Source organism: Canis lupus, chromosome 14 (genome assembly GCF_011100685.1).
Source record: "Canis lupus familiaris isolate Mischka breed German Shepherd chromosome 14, alternate assembly UU_Cfam_GSD_1.0, whole genome shotgun sequence".
In the NCBI taxonomy this organism is placed as follows: domain Eukaryota; kingdom Metazoa; phylum Chordata; class Mammalia; order Carnivora; family Canidae; genus Canis; species Canis lupus.
In genome coordinates this window covers 11,821,276-11,839,694 of record NC_049235.1, presented here as the reverse complement: position 1 = coordinate 11,839,694, position 18,419 = coordinate 11,821,276, and the positions used below count along the sequence as shown (strand labels likewise).

The window sequence follows — 18,419 nt, the reverse complement described above, 5'->3', positions numbered from 1 at the left end:
AGGGAATTTAATTCAGCAACTTTTTAAATTAGGAAAAGATGACATGGGATGTGATTTTAAAAAGAGAACACAACTTCATTAAAAATAACAACTTATTAGTCTCAGTAAATGAGAAAAAGAAATAAAAGGTGATTGTGGAAGAGAGAGAAAATAGTAAAGAAAAACAAAAAGGGAAGTTAAGAGTGGCAGATATGGGAATGAGTGACACGGCGGGAGGGGGCACAGATTCTAAGCTACACACTGAAAATGACTCCATTAAAACCTGTTACTCACCTTGGCTGTGGTCATTTTGACACTAATTCTTCCCACTAACAACTATTCAAAATTCTTCAACTGTTCCTGAGAAACCTTTAGTCTAAACTAAAGGGGGAGAGGGAACAGAGACGGCTGCTCACAGGTGGATCACCTGGCAGAAAAAGCTCTAGATACACTCTAAAGAGAGTTTTTAAAATCTGTGCTATGTCAATGTTTAGATGTTTTCATTCAATTAGCTGTGTTCCGTATCCATCATTCTCTTCCTAGCCAAAGCTCTGGAGATTTAGAAAGTTACCATAATTCTCTACGTCACAAAATAATTTTCTATTAAAATCTCCTTCTTTCATCTTCATTTACTCCATAGAAGAACTACCGTCCATGCTCATCTGAAGCCCCACAGAGCAAATGTTCCTGTTGGAACTAACAGACTACATGTACCCTGAAGGAAGTATGTAAATATAGGCAGTTTAGGTTCTAGAAAAGGGGTCAGCAAACTGCCATGGGCCACATCTAGTCTGTCCTATTTCTGTGGAACTTTTTCAAGTAAACAATTAGTTCTACATTTTTAAATGGCTAGAAGAAGATCAAAAGAAGAATATTTGTGACATGTGAGAATTACATGTAATTCAAATTTCAGTGTCCCTAAATAAGCTTTATAGAACACAATCATGCCCATTTGATTAGGCACTGTCTATGCTGTTGCTTTTATGGCTCAACAGTAGAAATGAGTAGTTGTGACAGAGACCCACATAGCCTGCAAGCCTAAAATATTTATATGTGGTCCTTAAAAAAAACAAACAAACAAACAAACAAACAAAAAAACCCATTTTGCCAACTTCTGCCTCACCCAGTACAGAGATTCCAAAATTATCTACTACCACGATCGAAAATTCTATTAGAACTCTTTCAATTCTCTGCAGAACCGGATTCCCTACTAATCTAAATTTCAGAACACAGGAACTTTAGAATACATTAGTTTCCATAAAGGTAATTAATGGTTTGAACTTACCAAGGTATTTGTAATTCGTTAAAGGCAGGGCTTACTTCACGGTTTAAAGATTTTTCTTTAAATTTAGAGTAAATTTTATTCAGAAGTGAAGCAAACACGTTGTAATATTCCCCTTACATGAAGTTCTAAAACAGGCATGAGGGAACTTTTTCTGGGGTGATATTTTGATTACAAAAGTATGGGTTACACAAGAGTAGGTATCAATGTGTGTGTTTGATGGTATGTAAAACTATCAGAAATTCAAAGGGTTACATGAATACCAAGAGAAAGAGCAGAAAGTGAATTAAAGACTTTCCAAGTTGTCTTATAAATTACTTTAAAATTCCATAAGACAGATAGTCTAAACTGAAAGGTACAGTTTACTTACAGATTTCAGCTGAATACCCTGTCGTATCTGGTCTAAAAGTGCATCCCTTCCAGAGCAGGATACCGGTCGACTGTTTTGTTCCACTTTTTTTAGCTGAGCACCCTCTCTAATTTGATCTAAGAGAGCTGCTTTGCTTCCTGCAGGAGTTGGAACTTGATGGTCACCATCAGAAGGGAGGCCAGGGGGAGGTGGTGGCCCCGGGGGAGGTGGAGGTGGTGGTGGAGGGGGTGGTGCCGCTGACCCCGCCAATGACAGGGGTGGAGGCGGTGGTGGAGGCCCTGATGGTGCTGAGGAGGGAAGGGCTGGAGGCGGAGGAGGGTACATCCTATTTGGTGGCGGCGGAGGGACTCCTACACCTGGCCTGGACGGAGGCGGTGGTGGTGGTGCAGCTGTGGGAGCTCTAGAAGGTGGTGGTGGAGGAGCGCCTCTCCCCCGGGCAGGAGGGGGAGGAGGGCCGGAACTATGTGGAGGCGGGGGCGGAGGTGGCGGCCCTCCCCTGGAGGGTGGTGGAGGAGGTGGTGCTGAAATAGAAACAGAAAAAAGAAAGCATGCTTTTTCCCTCCACAAACATCATACTGAAAAAAAAAAAAACAAACTTACTTCGATGTGTATAAAAAAATGATACAAGAAAAAGAAAGGACTCATCTTTGCATTTTATTTGACAAAGTTGGTGAGCACAGATGATACAATTCTATTTAGAAATACTCAACTAAAGATCATCTTTTTGTTTCTTAGCTAAGACTGTAGAATTCGGATTTTAGGAATCAGCACCACTTCTGACAGTAAAGGAATAAACACTTTCTTATATAATAACAAAAATATCACAACAAAATTAAACAGTTTGGTCAATTAGTCTTATTTAACATTTTAATAAAAATGGGTACCTTCCCTCTTTAAAGAATCGAGTTCTTTTCGTTATTTTATAAAATTAATTTACACTCAGAATTAAATAGCTGATGTAGCATAACCTATTAGAATTTATTCAAGTTAATCTGAGCTAAACCCAAATTGAATATTTTTCTTTTAAAAGTTAAACCTTTGCCACCTTGTTTATATTTTGTCTTATATTTTCTAAAAAAATAAAATATATATACTATAATATATAATAATATATATAATATTCTGTATTTCTATACAATGGTAATTCTAGTGATGGCAGTAAGGGAGTTTGGTTGCTCTGGTAAAATATTCAACTATTTATTCAGGAGACACAATTAACTATTAATACATTAACTGAGAACTTCTACACACTGAAAAGCTGAATTAAAGTTATTAATAAAAATTAACATTCTAGAATTAATGATATTCATGTTCTTTTTCTACTTACGTAAAAATGTAAGATACACTAAGGAAACAAATTCAAAGTACATTTATTACATTTCTGGAGGCATGATTTTACCAACAGTATACACAAATTTAGATAATAATGAACTTCATTATTTTTCCATTCATTTAAAGACTGGATAGAAAAATTAACTATTTTAGAAAAAATAACTATTTTAGGAGTAGAGAAATCCTAGAATTCATAAAAACTATGTATATTTACTGATATAAACTATATTAGTGATGGGTAGTTCTACAATCTTACAAAATACAAATACCAACCTTAATTACAAATAATAACAACTACCTTTAGATGTTCAATAATACAGTGATATCAGAGAGGAGGGATAAAACCCTCATTTCAAAGGAAATAAAATGGTATCTTCCAATTTAATTTGGGACAGTCATGGGAAACATGCTATAAAAACATGCTATCAAAAATAATCATAAAAATTAGATAATATAGGCAGAAAGACCAATACTCACAGGGTATTGTCTCCTTGCATATAAACTTTTTTTTTTTAAGATTTTTAATTTATTTATTCATGAGAGACACAGAGAGAGAGAGGCAGAGACATAGGCAGAGGGAGAAGCAGGCTCCATGCAGGGAGCCGGATATGGGACTCGATCCTGGGACACCGGGACCCCACCCTGAGCTGAAGGCAGATGCTCAACCACTGAGCCACCCAGGCGTCCCACCTTGCATATAAAATTTTAAAAGTGGAAATAATATCTATCTGCAAACAGGAGGGTTCCCCTACTTAAATGTCCCCCATCACAGGGTAAAGGTCCTATGATTTACAATTCAAGGCACACTGGAGGTCTCAGTGTTGCAGCTAAGATTTGCTCGATTTTCTCACTGGATCCAAAGTGAGGAGACTTACTAAACTTGTTACAAGCAAAAGTCCTTTTCTAACATATTTTGTAATATAAGAGCAAAACCAGGAGGATACGACATAAATATATTATGTATACTCTGAATAGGACAGTACATTAAAGCTTTCAAGCAATTTTAATCAGTCTAAGGTTTATATTTCAAATATGATTTACTTGTTTGTTAATCAAGAGGAAAACACCTACCCTATCCTTCTATAAAAAGCATTACTAAATCATTTCTCATGGGCTCACTGAGAACTCTGGATCTACAATCTTTTATATGTAAAATGATATATTTCTTCAATAGAGAGAATAAAGATTCTTTCAAACTTCCAGTAAATACATTTATTGGAATAATCTGGGCTCTAGCTATTACTCATTTAAATAGACATTAAACCATTGCCTAGGGAAAAGGGAAGACTTAATTGATTGTGAGTAAATTATTAACTGCATCCAGTTTGGGTAGAGCACAAGTTCAGCATTTCTATTATCTTGAAAAATGACTGGAAATGGTCTCTATATTTTTATGACAAAAAGCTGTATTACCAACTTTCTATTTTTATATAATATGTATTATTTCTACATAAAAAGTATGTGAAAAACATGCCATATCCCAACATAAAAATGTGAAAGAATTAAAAAGGATAGGACAGAACAGATGGCACAAATGTGAGTTAGACATTTACAAGCACAAAAATGCTTGCTAAGCAGACACCACACACACCAAGAGAAAATCTGATGGCCTATAGACTTGCAAAACTTTTAAGTCACCACAAACACCAGAATCAGATGACAATAGTTCTTAGATTTCTCAAAAGGAAATAAAGTGAAAAGCATGAAACAAAGGTTACAACAAATAAAACTTACTATCAAAATTTAGTTAAAAAGGAAGAAAAACTGATGATTATTGTCTTGATGTTATACTACAAAAAAAGCTCACATACTTAAAAATATTATTGCAAATCAACATTAAGAATATAGAGCTCTCTAGATATTTGATATTTACAGGAATTCTAAGCAGAAACTATAAAGCAATATAACTAACATTTAAAAGAAATATAGTATTACAGAAATCGGGAAACTAAAAGAACTGCTCTCATGCACTCTCATCAAAGTAAAGCAAACAGAAAAATGCTATTCAACATAAATTTAAATTTATGAGAATACCAACAACTCCCTGAGTAGACATTTATAGAACTGTGTATTTATATCTAATACCCCCTCCCTGACCCAAATTCATGTAAAAATCTAAGTATATATTTATTTAGGTTACTCAAATAATGCCAAATGTGAAAAACAATCCCTAGGAATAAGTATAATAAGCAAAAATAAAACCAGTGGTGCTATGGGTAAGAGGGGTTTTTTAAAAATCCAGATGAAATAGGAGTTCTGACTCATACAGAAATAAATTTTCTCTTTACTTTAGCCTCTATATGGCAAAAACATTCATTTGAGTAGAGGGCAAATAATCTCACTGGATATTAGCTTTGGAAGCAGGATAAATGAACTCTTAACTTCTTTGAAAATAAACATATCAAAGCATGCATAATTTAGAGTACTGGGCCAAATAACATTCCACATACAACCACTCCATTGTGATGGACCTATATAGCATATTATTACGAATTAATGGTCTTCAAACAATTGCAAAGACACACAAAAAACATGTTGGAAATCACAAGTCTACTACTTTTAAAAATCTGATTACATAATTTTACAAAACAAATTTCAAGAGATTTGATTCAGATTTTACAAAGTATATATAATTTTTTTAATAGAATGTATTAAGACAACTTCATAAATTTCTTTTTATGCTTCTAAACACATTATATGTTCTGCCTAGAAAACAGTTCCTTAATAAATCATTAGTCTTTTTATTCTTCCTTTTAAAAAACCTTCTATAATGTCATTCTTCGGTATCCAAAAGATTCCACATTGAGAGAGAAGTTCCTGAGTATGAAAAGAATTTAACTTTGTTCCCAAAGCATGTTTTTTTAATGCCTGTATTATTTTTTTGTTTTAGGTAACTGAATTAAGGGAAGACCTTGCTTAAAGCAGCTAGAATAAAAAGCAATCATGATAAAATTTTAAAAACAAATCCAATCACATTAATATAGTCAACTCTTAGTACAGGAATTCAGGTATGACAGCAGGTGTATGCATGACCTACTATATGTCAGGAATGATTTATAAATTTATAGATTCAGAGAGCTCAGAGAGACGCCAGGTGACATTTAATAGAGTAATGTCAAGGTGCGTGGTAACAGTGCACAAAGAGAGAGGCAAGAAACACACTAATAGTAAATGTGACTTACTCTGGGAGCATTTAAAAACAATGGTGCTATGCCCAAGATGTTTTTATTAAAAATCCATAGAATCTGGAAATGTAATTTTTTCAAAAAATAAGATAAATTAGGATCATACTAGTTTCATTAAAACTAACATTGTGTTTCTACAATAGCAATTTTTGACTGTATGCTTGTTTACATATCTGTTTCCACACTACAGTATAAGATTTTTGAGGACAGAAACCTTTTATTTACATCTAAATATCCTGAATGAAAACCAGTGCTGGCATAAAAATGTTTACAGAATATCTGAATTAATGAAAAGACTGAATGAACATCATTAGTGAAAAAGATATAGGTAAGTCAAATACCTAATTTAAAATGACCATTAAATTCTTCAGAAAAATGCTTTAACTAAAGTTTTTGCTCCAGTACATAAAAACTAGGAAGAACAAAAGCAATCTCAAATGAATAAGGTGGCAAAAAGATGATGCTCATACTGAAAAATTTAGTTATTGAGTTTGTATTTTATTGTGGTAATTATTAAGACACAACTAAAATACAAGGTGCTTTAAATAAAATATCAGATCTTAAAAGGATGCAAATTGTATTCTCAAGGTATTAAATGACAAAGTTTATACTTCATCAAGAAAAAAATGTATTTCAAATTAAACAGGTTTTCATTATTTATTTCTGAAAATACTTATACATCACTGACTAGACAATGATTATTTTTAAATTACTACTTCTGAGCTGTAATAAAAACAACTTTAATGGTGGTTTCTAAGGTTCATTAAGTAAAATACTAGGCAGCTATAATTTTTTATTCTAAAATAGAATAGTCAAAAGATTTTGTATGGATATTCATGAATTTAATATAAGACTTCTTAAAATTTTTTTTACGTAGGCTATATACCCAGCATGGGGCTTGAACTCAACCTAGAAATCAAGATCTGAGCTGGTATCAGAGTCCAATGCTTAACTGACTGAGCCACACAGTTGCCACCAGGTACCCAATGTAAGACTTTTTAATATTTAAGAAGAAAAATCTTATCAAATTTTTTGGTTACAGCAAAATAATGCAAAGCAGCCAGACCAAACTACTTATCTAAAATTTTAGTATTTTGCTTAAGGAAAGTTCACATGAGTATGTGTAGCTGTCTTCCATGAAACTGACTTCAAAAGATTCACAAGAAAAAAAAGATTAGAATGCCTCAATAGAAAAAAAATATTACCTTGCCTTCGTAGTTCATTCTTAACAGCTTCTACACCTCCTGTTTTTTCAATGAAGTCATATATAACTTTTGATGTTTCTCGGTCTTTAAGTTGTGCCTCTGAGATTCCACACAAATCAAAAAGATTCTTCAATTCTGGATCCAAATTATTCAGCTACAACAGATAAAATAACTATTAACTATAAAATGTATCCCAATTTTTAAAAAATTAGCACATGATCACATTCAAATTTAGTTCTCACCTGTGCCCTCTATAAAATTATTTTAAATTTATATATTTTTAACATGGATTATTTATAAGCCAACTAAACTCCCTTATTTAAAAAAAAATAAAAAAGATAAGAACAAAGAATAATTTTTTCCCTTTTTGTTCCCTATCTTCAAAAAGAAGGAATCTATCTCACTCATTCATGATTAAGATATCTCTCCTATTTCTAAATAAGACTTAAATATAAACACAAATTTAAAAAATAAATCAACTTGAAAATTTGAGGAAAGGGCCTCCTTACAACCTCAGCATCCTGTACAGAGCCCAACACAAAGAAGCATTCAATAAATGTGGAGTTAACATTGCAGTTATAACAAAAATAACCAGAAGGATTTCTGCCCCCAATCACAAATCATATTTCTCTTCAAAATAATTTTCCCAAACCTAGATTATCAGTCAAATGGGAAAAACATATTACTTAAGCAACCAAAATAGATAAAAATGTTAAAAACACTTATTTTTGCCAGCAGTTTTGCCTACTTTGCTCATGGTACTATAAATTAAATAATGGCAAAAACTGCCATAAAGAATGAAAAGATCTAGATAATTTAATAACTGGATATTCAAAATTTGATTATAGTACTTTCCAGTAATTTGGCATACATTCCCCTAAAATGATCAGTTAGCAGAAATGATTTTCTTCTCTTGGCTTTTAACACCCAAGAATTTTATATCACAGTATATAAGATTATTTATTTATTTGAGAGAGAGAAAGAGAGAACGTCCATGTGCAAGCAGGGAGAGGAGGCAGGGGGAGAGGGAGAGAGAGAACCTTGAGCGGACTCCATGCTGAGCACAGAGCCAACGTGGGATTCAATCTCATGACCCTAAGATCATGACTGGAGTTGAAACCAGGAGTTGGACGTTTAAGCAACTGAGTCACTCAGGTGTCCCTATGTTATAGTATATAAACCAAAGGAGTATAAAACCTTTGTCTAGGGACACCTGGGTGGCTCAGCAGTTAAGTGTCTGCCTTCAGCTCAGGGTGTGATCCTGGTCCCAGGATCAAGTCCCACATCGGGCTCCCTCCATGAAGCCTCTTTCTACCTCTGCCTCTATGTGTCTCTCGTGAATAAATAAAATCTTTAAAAAAATAAATTAAAAAATAAAATCTTTGTCTTTAGAGACATAGCCATAAATGACAGAACAACACTAAGACTTCCAACCTCAGTGGAATATATACATAAACACATTCAAATAAATGCTAGAATTCACAAAAAAAGAATAATAATAAAAACCTACACAAAGGCCATAGTATTCCCACATATTTAGAGCAATAACATTTATGGCTTGCAAAGACACTTACATCAAAGCCAGTATTCGGATCCCAACCAACATGTCCAATATGCCTAAAGAAGTAGACAAAAAAAATACATATAAATACATAAAGAAAATACATAAAGAACATTTAAAGCATAAAATATATGAAATCCAATCCAACCAATAAATTTTGAGCCTGAACTAATAATTCTCACAGACATACTCATATTCAGGGAAAAACTGTGTGAGGAGTCAGGAGGCCAGGATTCTAGCAGTGGTTCTGCTAAATGAATTTTAACATTTTTGCACAATCTTTCTGAGCATCCATTTCCTCAACTGTCAAACTAACAGAAGAATACAAGCATTATATGAGAGGATGAGAGGATAGTTTTGTAATGAGCTAATGAAATGATGTATTGAAAATGCTTAAAATAGGTCAGATAAATACCAAAGGTTTGATGCCTACTATAAACTAAATGTTTGTGTCCCCTAACAATTCCTATGTTTACCTAATCCCCAATGTGATAGTATTTGGAGGCAAGGATTTAGGGAGGTGATTAGGTTTTGAGAATGGATTTCAGAATGGGATTAGGGCCCTTAAAAAAAAAAAGGGCCCAGGGAGCTCTCCTGCCCTCTTCCAACGTAAGAGGGAGACAGCCAAAAAAACAGCTGTCTATTAACCAAGCAGTGGGGACCTCACCAGACACTAAATTTTGCCTGTCTCTTCTATAGTCTCCAGAACTGTAGAAATAAATTTCTGCTACTTCTAAGCTACTCTGTCTATGGTATTCTGTTATAGCAGCTCAAATGAATTAAGGCAGTGCTTCTAAAAAATTTCCAAATAACATTTATAGGAAAAAAGTAAGAAATCATTATGTCCAACAATTATTTAAAGAAACGACTTCCATCTTTCTTTCCTGACGGGTAGAAAAGTAAATAACTGTAAGATTCATAGAAACTCTAGTGAGCTATAATAGCCTTAAGGGGCGGGGGGGGGACTTCCACCAAAATCTATAGTGAAAAAGGTATGCAAATAATACATGTAAGGGTTCTCCCAGAGAGAAAACAAAATTTTCTAATAAGGTAAAACTCAAAAGCAGCAATGAGTATATCAAGATAAGAAAAACAAAAAGAACTCTCACTGGAAATTGCTTGGTGTTCCAATATCTGCCTTGGTTAATCTCTTCTTTTTAGCTTTTCCTTTTTTCTTTTCTTTGGTATGGGAGATGTTATTGACTTGTGGACCATAAAATCTATTGGTTGTGATTTCTGGATTTTTGATGTCAACTGTTGCCATGGGTAGATTAGGACCTGCAAAACAATATGAAAGGGATATAATTTAAGATAACAATTATTATATTAATAATTTATAACAAAAAAAATAATTTATAACAAATATCTTTCTCTGAAGTAGGACCACTTCACATATATATTTAAATTTTGAACTTGCAGGTGAATTTTTTATAAATAAGGATAAAGTACTGCCTAAATTTCAAAAGCCTATCATAAATTCTTAAACACATTAGCATAGATGTTATTTCAAAGCGAACTTATAACACTAAATTTCATTGAAAATATAAATTTTCAGTAAGAATTGAAATTTAATTGGTCTAATGCATTAAATTTTGACTATGATAGCCTCACATGCATCATATTACTTGTTGGTAAAGTGGTATCATATAACAAGAATAATAAAAATTAAAAAGAGCATATACTTTTTAAAAAAATCTGACAAATCTAATCTTATTTCAACTTTATTAGTCCATGAGGGGAAAAATTACTTATACAATTATTACTACTATATTTTCCAAAACTACCACATGTAAGTCCAATAATATTTTCCCTATCAACATATATGCACATTGACCATTATAAGTACAGGGCTTAACAAGATTGAAAAATTCTCAAAACACTAATCTTCACAAAAATCAACAGTGAAAATATCTCAGCATTTTCATATATTATTTAATAGAACCCTTAGGAGTGACACTAAACATAATATACAAAATCTGTTCTAAATTCACAAAAATATTCTTGGTCTTAAAAGCATGAGAGTCTAAATTAAATGTATTCAATTTAAAAATTCCTTACAAATTTAACTAAATGGTATCACATATTCTGTAGAGTCCACTTTAATATAGGATTCTCTGATAAAACCTCTTAGACTAAATTTCTGAGATGAGTACATTAATGACAACTTTTAAAATGTTGAATAAAATGCAACCAAAATTGCACAGAGAAACAGTTAACACAGCAGGTTTGAGACTGCCATCCTTAGGCTTAAAGGTTTGCTTTGAGCTGGCATCCGGAAAATAGAATTCCAAGAAGGTTTTTATCATTCTCTAAGAAGATGGGCTAGTTGTGCCTCAACTATTTGTGCTAACAATGTACTTAAGGCTAAATGCCTACTTTTTTCTGGGAAACTAGAACCTTGGTATGTGCTAGACAAAGGAGGACTATGTGAAAGTAGCACCCAATAAGCTCGGCACTGAATCCCTACTGAGTTTCTCTTTGGGACATTTCACATGTGTTTTAACAATTTATTAGTGGAAGAATTATGTGCATCCTTTCTGACTCCAATGGAAGAAGATCATGGCAAAGTTGTGTACGGTTTCCCTCAGACCTAACCCTAGGTGTCTTTCCCTTTGTTGATTTTGTTTTATATCCTTTCACTGTTGTGAATCTTTGCCATGAGCACCTCACTTTATGGTTCTATTAAGTTCTTCCAGCAAATCAACCATGGGGTGGTCTTGAGGACTCCTGACACAATCAAAGAATGGCAAACAAAAATCCCAAGAAATTACAGGCTACCCGTACATTAGGTGATAACTAAATGCCAATTTGACTTTAATTCAATTTCACTGAAAACCTCGAATGTAGCTTATTCATTAAATTTACCTGAAAGAACAATGTTTAAATGGGTAAATTATATATAACCCATGTTCTTTCAACTCTATTAAAGATGAAATAGAACTAAAATAAATTTACAAAAGGCATCTTCCACCTTATCGGACAAGTAAACATTTTGGAAAGATTTGTATTTTTAATATCACCAAAATTCAGCTATCTTCCCTTCATATTCGAAGTCTACTTATATGTACGTGTCTAAAAGTTCTATTTGTATTTTCATGTAAAATTCCATGGGAAGTTGCTCATATTGGCAAGAGATAAGGAAACTGTTATTTGAGAAGAATGGATGCTAGTGAATAATATGGACAAGATCATTAAAATGAGCTGATTCAGTCAAGGAATAATAAAAATAACTGGATCAATAATTAAGGATTAGTTGTGCAATACAGAAGGCTAACTGAATAGTTGATATGCTTAGATTTTTCACATTCGTTCAGGTATCAGATTTCAGTGTTTACCGTAGTTTCACAAAGTAAGGGACTTACTGAGAATTCCCAGAATTCAAGTGTTAGAGGATTAAACTGGTGTCATACTCAAAGGCTTATCTACTGATCTGTTTTTACTTCTCATCTTTCCCTTTTTGCCTTCCCTCTAATAATTTAGCTTTACAAATTAGTATCAGCAACACCACCCACAGTAAGATGCTTGCGAATCACTGTTTACTCTTTTATGTTTATACTTAATAGAATTTAAGAAGTAACTTAAGACTTAGAGGAGTATCAGTGAGGCACTCTCCTTATACATTACCAACCCTCCTGAAATAGGTGGTATAAACTATAAAGCAGCAACCAGAATCATCATCCAAAAAAAAAAAAAAAAAAACTATTAGTTTTTAGAAAAAAAAATAAAAACATTTTTTATGCCGTTTTAGGTTACATAAAAATTATTATACCATGGATGTTTTAAATGGTAATAGATTTGGGCAAAGTTAAGTTTAGTAGTTGAAATTTCTCGGAAATTTGATAAAGATTCTTGTAAGCCTGATTCACAACTCACTACAGAAAATAATTCAGCTATGTCTAAAGAAAGTTCAAGGCTAAAGAAGACAGGAACCAAACAGAAGTGGTATGTGGAATGAATAATAAAGTTTAACTCACACTGTAGTCAGATTGTTTTTCCCCTCCTCCCCCTACCCCAAAAGGAGATGTGGATATACTGTTACAAGGCTGTCAAGTAGTTTATAAAGTCTTTGAGTTAGCTATTTAGTGTCATTACACATGAATTTCATTAGTATTGGTTAAAACCTTATTTAAGTCTATATAGGAAAATCCAAATTATAGAGATGTACAGAAAATTAACATTATCTGGGAAATTAGAGTGTTTTTCTAAACTTTTCATCTTATAGATGACAACTAAGGATGAGAAGAGTTCAGGTGACACACAATTAGTGACACAAGCAAAGGTGAATTCTGCTACCGTGGTTCCTAGTCCACTACCCTTTCTTTAACTACTACTGTGCTATTTTACACTAAAGTCAAACTATAAGATGATTGATAATGCTAACTTTACCAATGTTATCATATATCACTTCCTTACCAATTAGTTCTCTCAGTTTATATATTTCAACAGTTCATCATTCAATAAATATTTACTAGTAACTTTCAAAATTTAGGAAAAAAGTTTCCTACATAATCAAGAGATTAGGTACTTGGTTATTTCTGTTGATAACAGTCATTTGCTTTAGAATTTGAAGGTGTTCGGAAATACGTTTAAAATGGTGTTCTAGAGCTCAATTAAATATTTGTTTCAAAAGTGACAAACTAAAAGGATTGACAACCTGTGGAGGCCCAGATGTTTTTTTACTAAAGCTTATGGAAGATTTGGTAATGGAGATACTCTTAAATCACTTCTCGTAGAGATTAATTTATTTCATTTATGAAATTATACTTATCCTAAGAACATATACTAAATACATATATAATGGAGGGGGCCTTTTCTTTTCTTTCTTTCTTTCTTTCTTTCTTTCTTTCTTTCTTTCTTTCTTTCTTTCTTTCTTTCTTCTCTCTCTCTCTCTCTCTCTCTCTCTCTCTCTCTCTCTCTCTCTCTCTCCCCCCCCTTCTTTCTTTTTTCCAAAAAAAAAAAAACAAAAAAAAAACCCCAAATGAAAAATTACCATCTTCTGGTTAAAGACAACTGTCACAGAAAAGGCTTTTTAATATTTTCACTGAACAGCATTTCTAGTTAATTTTAAAACTAAAAGAACAAACTAAAGTCTTCCCCTTAATTACATAAAAAGCAGAGAACTCTCACCAAGGTAAAATAGTTGAGAAACAGGTGGCCCAGAGGCCTCTGATGTCAAGCAGTCATGAAGCTGAGAACAAATCATTGGAAAGCGTCTAAGCTAAAAGGTGAGACTGACCGATAAAGAAAAAAGAAAGATGTATGAATTAGGAGTTAGTGAGGAAGACACTGAATTGCATTTCAGGAATATATGTTACTTCTACATAAAGTGTCTTTTTAATAGTTACAATTTGAAAAAATCTGCTAAACTGATCATCCAAATGAAGATTTAAGACAAAGCACCTGCATGGACATCGCAAGGTGGTTAAGGTGTCCACTGCACCTCCTAGTTGTGTATCAAATGCAGAAAAGTAATATGCTGTCCTTAAAACAGAGGTCTTCACATAGTGAAGAGAGCAAGACAAATGACTGCACAGCAGGAAAAAATATTAAAATTTCTATTAATAATTATTTCATCCTTTATTGTGTATGTAATATATTAATACCATATTATATGTATATTTTATAAAGAAATATACAAATGCTGGCAACACATGCCATATAATTTTGCCTTTTAATAATACTATTTTTTTAAAATCTCACTTAATGAAAAGAAGTTTGGAATCATTGTGCCAAAAAGTTAAAACTACAAATCTAAAGATTTAAAATCAAGAGTGATCACACAAAAGTAACTCTCTTTGAGTACCTCTCCTACCAGGAGTAATAAAATTGTGAGACTCCACTGACACATAAAGAATATCCAAACTCATGGTGGGGCCTGGGTGGCTCAGTCAGTTAAGTGTCAGACTCTTGGTTTGGGCTCAGGTCATGATCTATCTTATATCTTAGCACAGTCTGCTTGTCCCTCTCTTTCCCTCCCTTCCCCCTCTGCTCCTCCCACTCAGAGCTCCCTCTCCCTCTCAAATAAAATCTTAAAATATATATATATATACACACACAAACAAATTCTGTGTATTCATGGATTAGGTGCCTCTTCAGAAGTACATTTTATATGTATTGAAAAGATTAAAATTTTGAGAACTCCATAAAGTATTTATATCGTTAACTTTAATTATATTATTTATACAACATCTGCACTTTAAAATCTCAGATTACTTTCTCATACCACTGCTAGGAAGCCTTCCCCATTGGTACTCAATACCACTTGCAGACTGCAGAATAATAAATTCAAAAGGATTAAAATATTGAGCACACAACAAGGGAAAAAATTCTAACACATCGTAAAAGTTCACAGATCAAGGACTTCTGACTCAGCAGCTCCTGTATCCTTTGTCTCTGACATGTATTAGTTGCGTAACTTAAGGCATGTTATTTACCCTTTCCAGGTCTCAGCTCCTCCTTCAAAACCTTATGGATGTAGCATAGTGATTAAGGGGCCAGGCTGTGAAGTTAAGACTTCTTGAGACTGCATCCTGCTCTACCACTTACTAGTTTTGTGATCCTGAACAAGTACCTACCTGTGCCCATTTGCTCTTCTATAAAATGGGGATAATAGCAGCCACTTCATTAGACTGCTGGGCAGTGCCTGGCTGGTAGTAAATAATCATTAAATAGTAGCTGCTATAATTATTGTTGTCATTGTCGTCTTCATGATAACAAGTATTTAGTAAGTACTATGCTAAGTACTTTGATTACTTCTTTTAATCCCCACAGCAGTCCTATTAAGTATTAAAATTTCCATTTAAAGACAAAGTATATAATACCTAGCACAAAGTAAGCCCTACTGGAGGTAGTCATTTTTTTGAAAAATTATAAGGTAAATAATCCAAAACTTAATACAGCAATATTTAGTTCATGTTTTTATAACAGGAAAACAAATTTAAGGACAAAATCAGAAAGCAATATATCTTTTTAAAAGAAACAAACCCTAACAATCACCAATAGTTGTCATAGATTATATGTTTCCCTGAATAATTCATCTAAATTCTGATGAGAGGATGCAAGATGTTTAAAAAAATAATAAAAATAAAAAAGCCTTATTCTCCATTATAATGAAGATTCCTGAAGCAATGATTCCTTACATCCAGAGTCAGGGACCTCATTTAAATGTGATGAAAGCTCCGCATCCTCTACCTTCAGAGAAAATATATACACTTAAAAATTTAGCACACTATTTCAGGGAGGATTTATGAAGTCCAGGATGAGAATCTCTGCCCTAAAGATCTGGGACTTTTCCTTTTCATTTTGGAATTCTGCTTTTACTTTCCAGTATACATGTTTGGCTTTTTTAAAATGAATTCTCAATACCTCAAGTGCTTGCTCATCATCAAATTAAGGAAGGCTATATACAGCTATTATTAGTTTAAAACACACTATTAAAGTCAGTGCTCATTCTTATAGGGGCCAGTTTCATATTACCAGTGTGAAATAATATTTTGAAATAAGAAAAAAACATAAATCTTAACATAGGAAATGAACAAGTTGCTACACAAAATTTACCACCTTTAAGGAAGACATTAAGTCAGGATTATACAGATTCTGAACTTAATCAATCAATACAAAATGAAGATATAATAGTGATCATTACCCTCTCTAGTCCTCCTTCATCCTACAAAAAAGCCAAAGTATAGTATATTTCTAAGAGTCATCTTTGTTATTTCAAAATGACATAATAGTATTTGATGACAGATATTAAACATTAAGTATTAATGTATGATACATGTTTCTAAAGGGATTAAACTACAATCTAAAATCTTCTTGATCAATAATTTGTATCAAAGAGCTTACCATTTGGGGGGTCTCGCCTCTTCTCTGTTTGAAAATAAATTAAAATAGTATTATTAGACATATGTAATACAAACATCAACATAAAAATCAATTAATTCACCTAAATTTGGTCTTATTCCTAAGTCAATGTACAAGTAGTTAAGAAAGGTTTCTCTGAGGAACTGACATCTGAATAAAATGAGAGTGAACATTTTTAAAGGCCCTAAGGAGGAACAGCACGAAGGAACATCATAAAGCCTGGACTGGAGTGAGCCAACAGAAGAGCAAAAGGAGATAAATCAGAAGGAGAGCCAGGGACTTGGATCACCACGTAGGGTCTCACAGGCCATGGTAAGGAATACAGACTGTATTCCATATATGATAGGAAGATCCTATAGGGTTTTCAGTAGGGCAAGTGACATAATCTATGTTTTTAAAAGTTAACTTTGGCTACAATGTGGAAAAGAGGTTGTAGGAGGCACTGAGTGACAGCAGGGAGACTAGTGAGGGAGTTACAGTAGTCCAGTTGACCAATGACGGTGGCTTAGATTAGGGGAGCAGCAGAGGCAATGAGAAATAGATTCACATTATGTTTTTGAAAACAAAGACAACAGATTCACTGGATTTATAAGAGACCATGGTGAACCAGAATGGAGCCCTTTACCAGGTTGGGGAAGATGAGGGGAGGAGTAGGAATGGGTCTAACTGGGGTTAGGGAACATGGATCAAATGTTCTGCTCAGACATGTTACGTTTGAAGGCTATTCTTATGTCCAAATGAAGTAAACAAGCCTGAAGCTTGGGGGAGAGGTCAGCAATGTAGATAAAATTTGGGGAGGCATCAGCATATGGACAGTTTTCAAAGCCACAGGACTGAATGAAAGCACAAGGGTAATGAGAATACTGAGGAAGATCTGATCACTGAGGCAGATCAAATAATAATAAAAAGCTATAGCAGATCAGGAAGGAGTAAAACCAGGAGAACTATCAATCTTTTGCACTCTTACATACCAGGTTTGATATCATTTTGGCTTTAAGAAACTCAAAAGTCGTTGAAGAATTTTTTTAAAAATGTAATTTCCACAGATTTTCAAATATGAAACTGTCTAAAATTATAAGAGAAATACCCATAAATAATGATATAATAAAGTAATTAGTTTATAAATAGATATAAACTAAAATCAATAGGATTTAACTGAGGGACAAGTTAAAAAATCTTGGCAATGGGAAACATAAATTTATTACTCCATCTGGTGGTCTGATGAAGTAACTTTCTAAAATATTTGACATAAGCAAGTCCTATCTATGTCAATGAATGTCAATCTCCCATTTCCCAGGTGATATGATCTCTGCAACCAGAGAGGAAAAACTTCTTAAACTGATGATAATACAGATACGGAAATATACTGAGATTAATATAAAGTTCAGAGGTTAAGTTCTAAAAAGTAATTTACAAATAAGTCACTATTCTGGCTTGAGAGCCATTCATATGAAAAAAGGGGAAGATCTGGTGAACAAAGAAGAATGGGAGTTACTGGTGTGAGGGTACTGGCTAGAAACATTAGCAGAACAGTGTTTAATCAAATCAAGAGGTGTTTTAACATCAAAGAATAAGTAAGACTAGTTTGTGGAGTACTGTGTTCAAATTTGACTACAGACTTCTCCAAATCTGGACCACATGA

The 18,419-nt window shown here is 33.3% G+C and overlaps 1 protein-coding gene and 1 long non-coding RNA gene across 4 annotated transcripts in view; one reads left to right on the top strand and one right to left on the bottom strand.

Annotated features, from left to right (window-relative positions):
• The window catches only part of WASL (WASP like actin nucleation promoting factor), a 72,903-nt gene that overhangs the window by 7,287 nt on the left and 47,197 nt on the right, over positions 1–18,419 (bottom strand). For all 3 annotated transcript variants that reach the window (XM_038556644.1, XM_038556646.1, XM_038556647.1), the window contains exons 5-9: positions 16,760–16,783; positions 10,024–10,192; positions 8,928–8,970; positions 7,354–7,507; positions 1,632–2,152 (exon numbers count right to left, since the gene is read on the bottom strand). In XM_038556644.1, the coding sequence (XP_038412572.1) occupies positions 1,632–2,152; positions 7,354–7,507; positions 8,928–8,970; positions 10,024–10,192; positions 16,760–16,783 (911 nt within the window). The remainder of the gene's footprint in view (positions 1–1,631; positions 2,153–7,353; positions 7,508–8,927; positions 8,971–10,023; positions 10,193–16,759; positions 16,784–18,419) is intronic.
• On the top strand, positions 1,172–7,519 carry LOC119866141. The gene is made up of 3 exons (XR_005369339.1): positions 1,172–1,242; positions 6,339–6,476; positions 7,026–7,519. It is a non-coding gene; the product is annotated as an uncharacterized LOC119866141 (long non-coding RNA).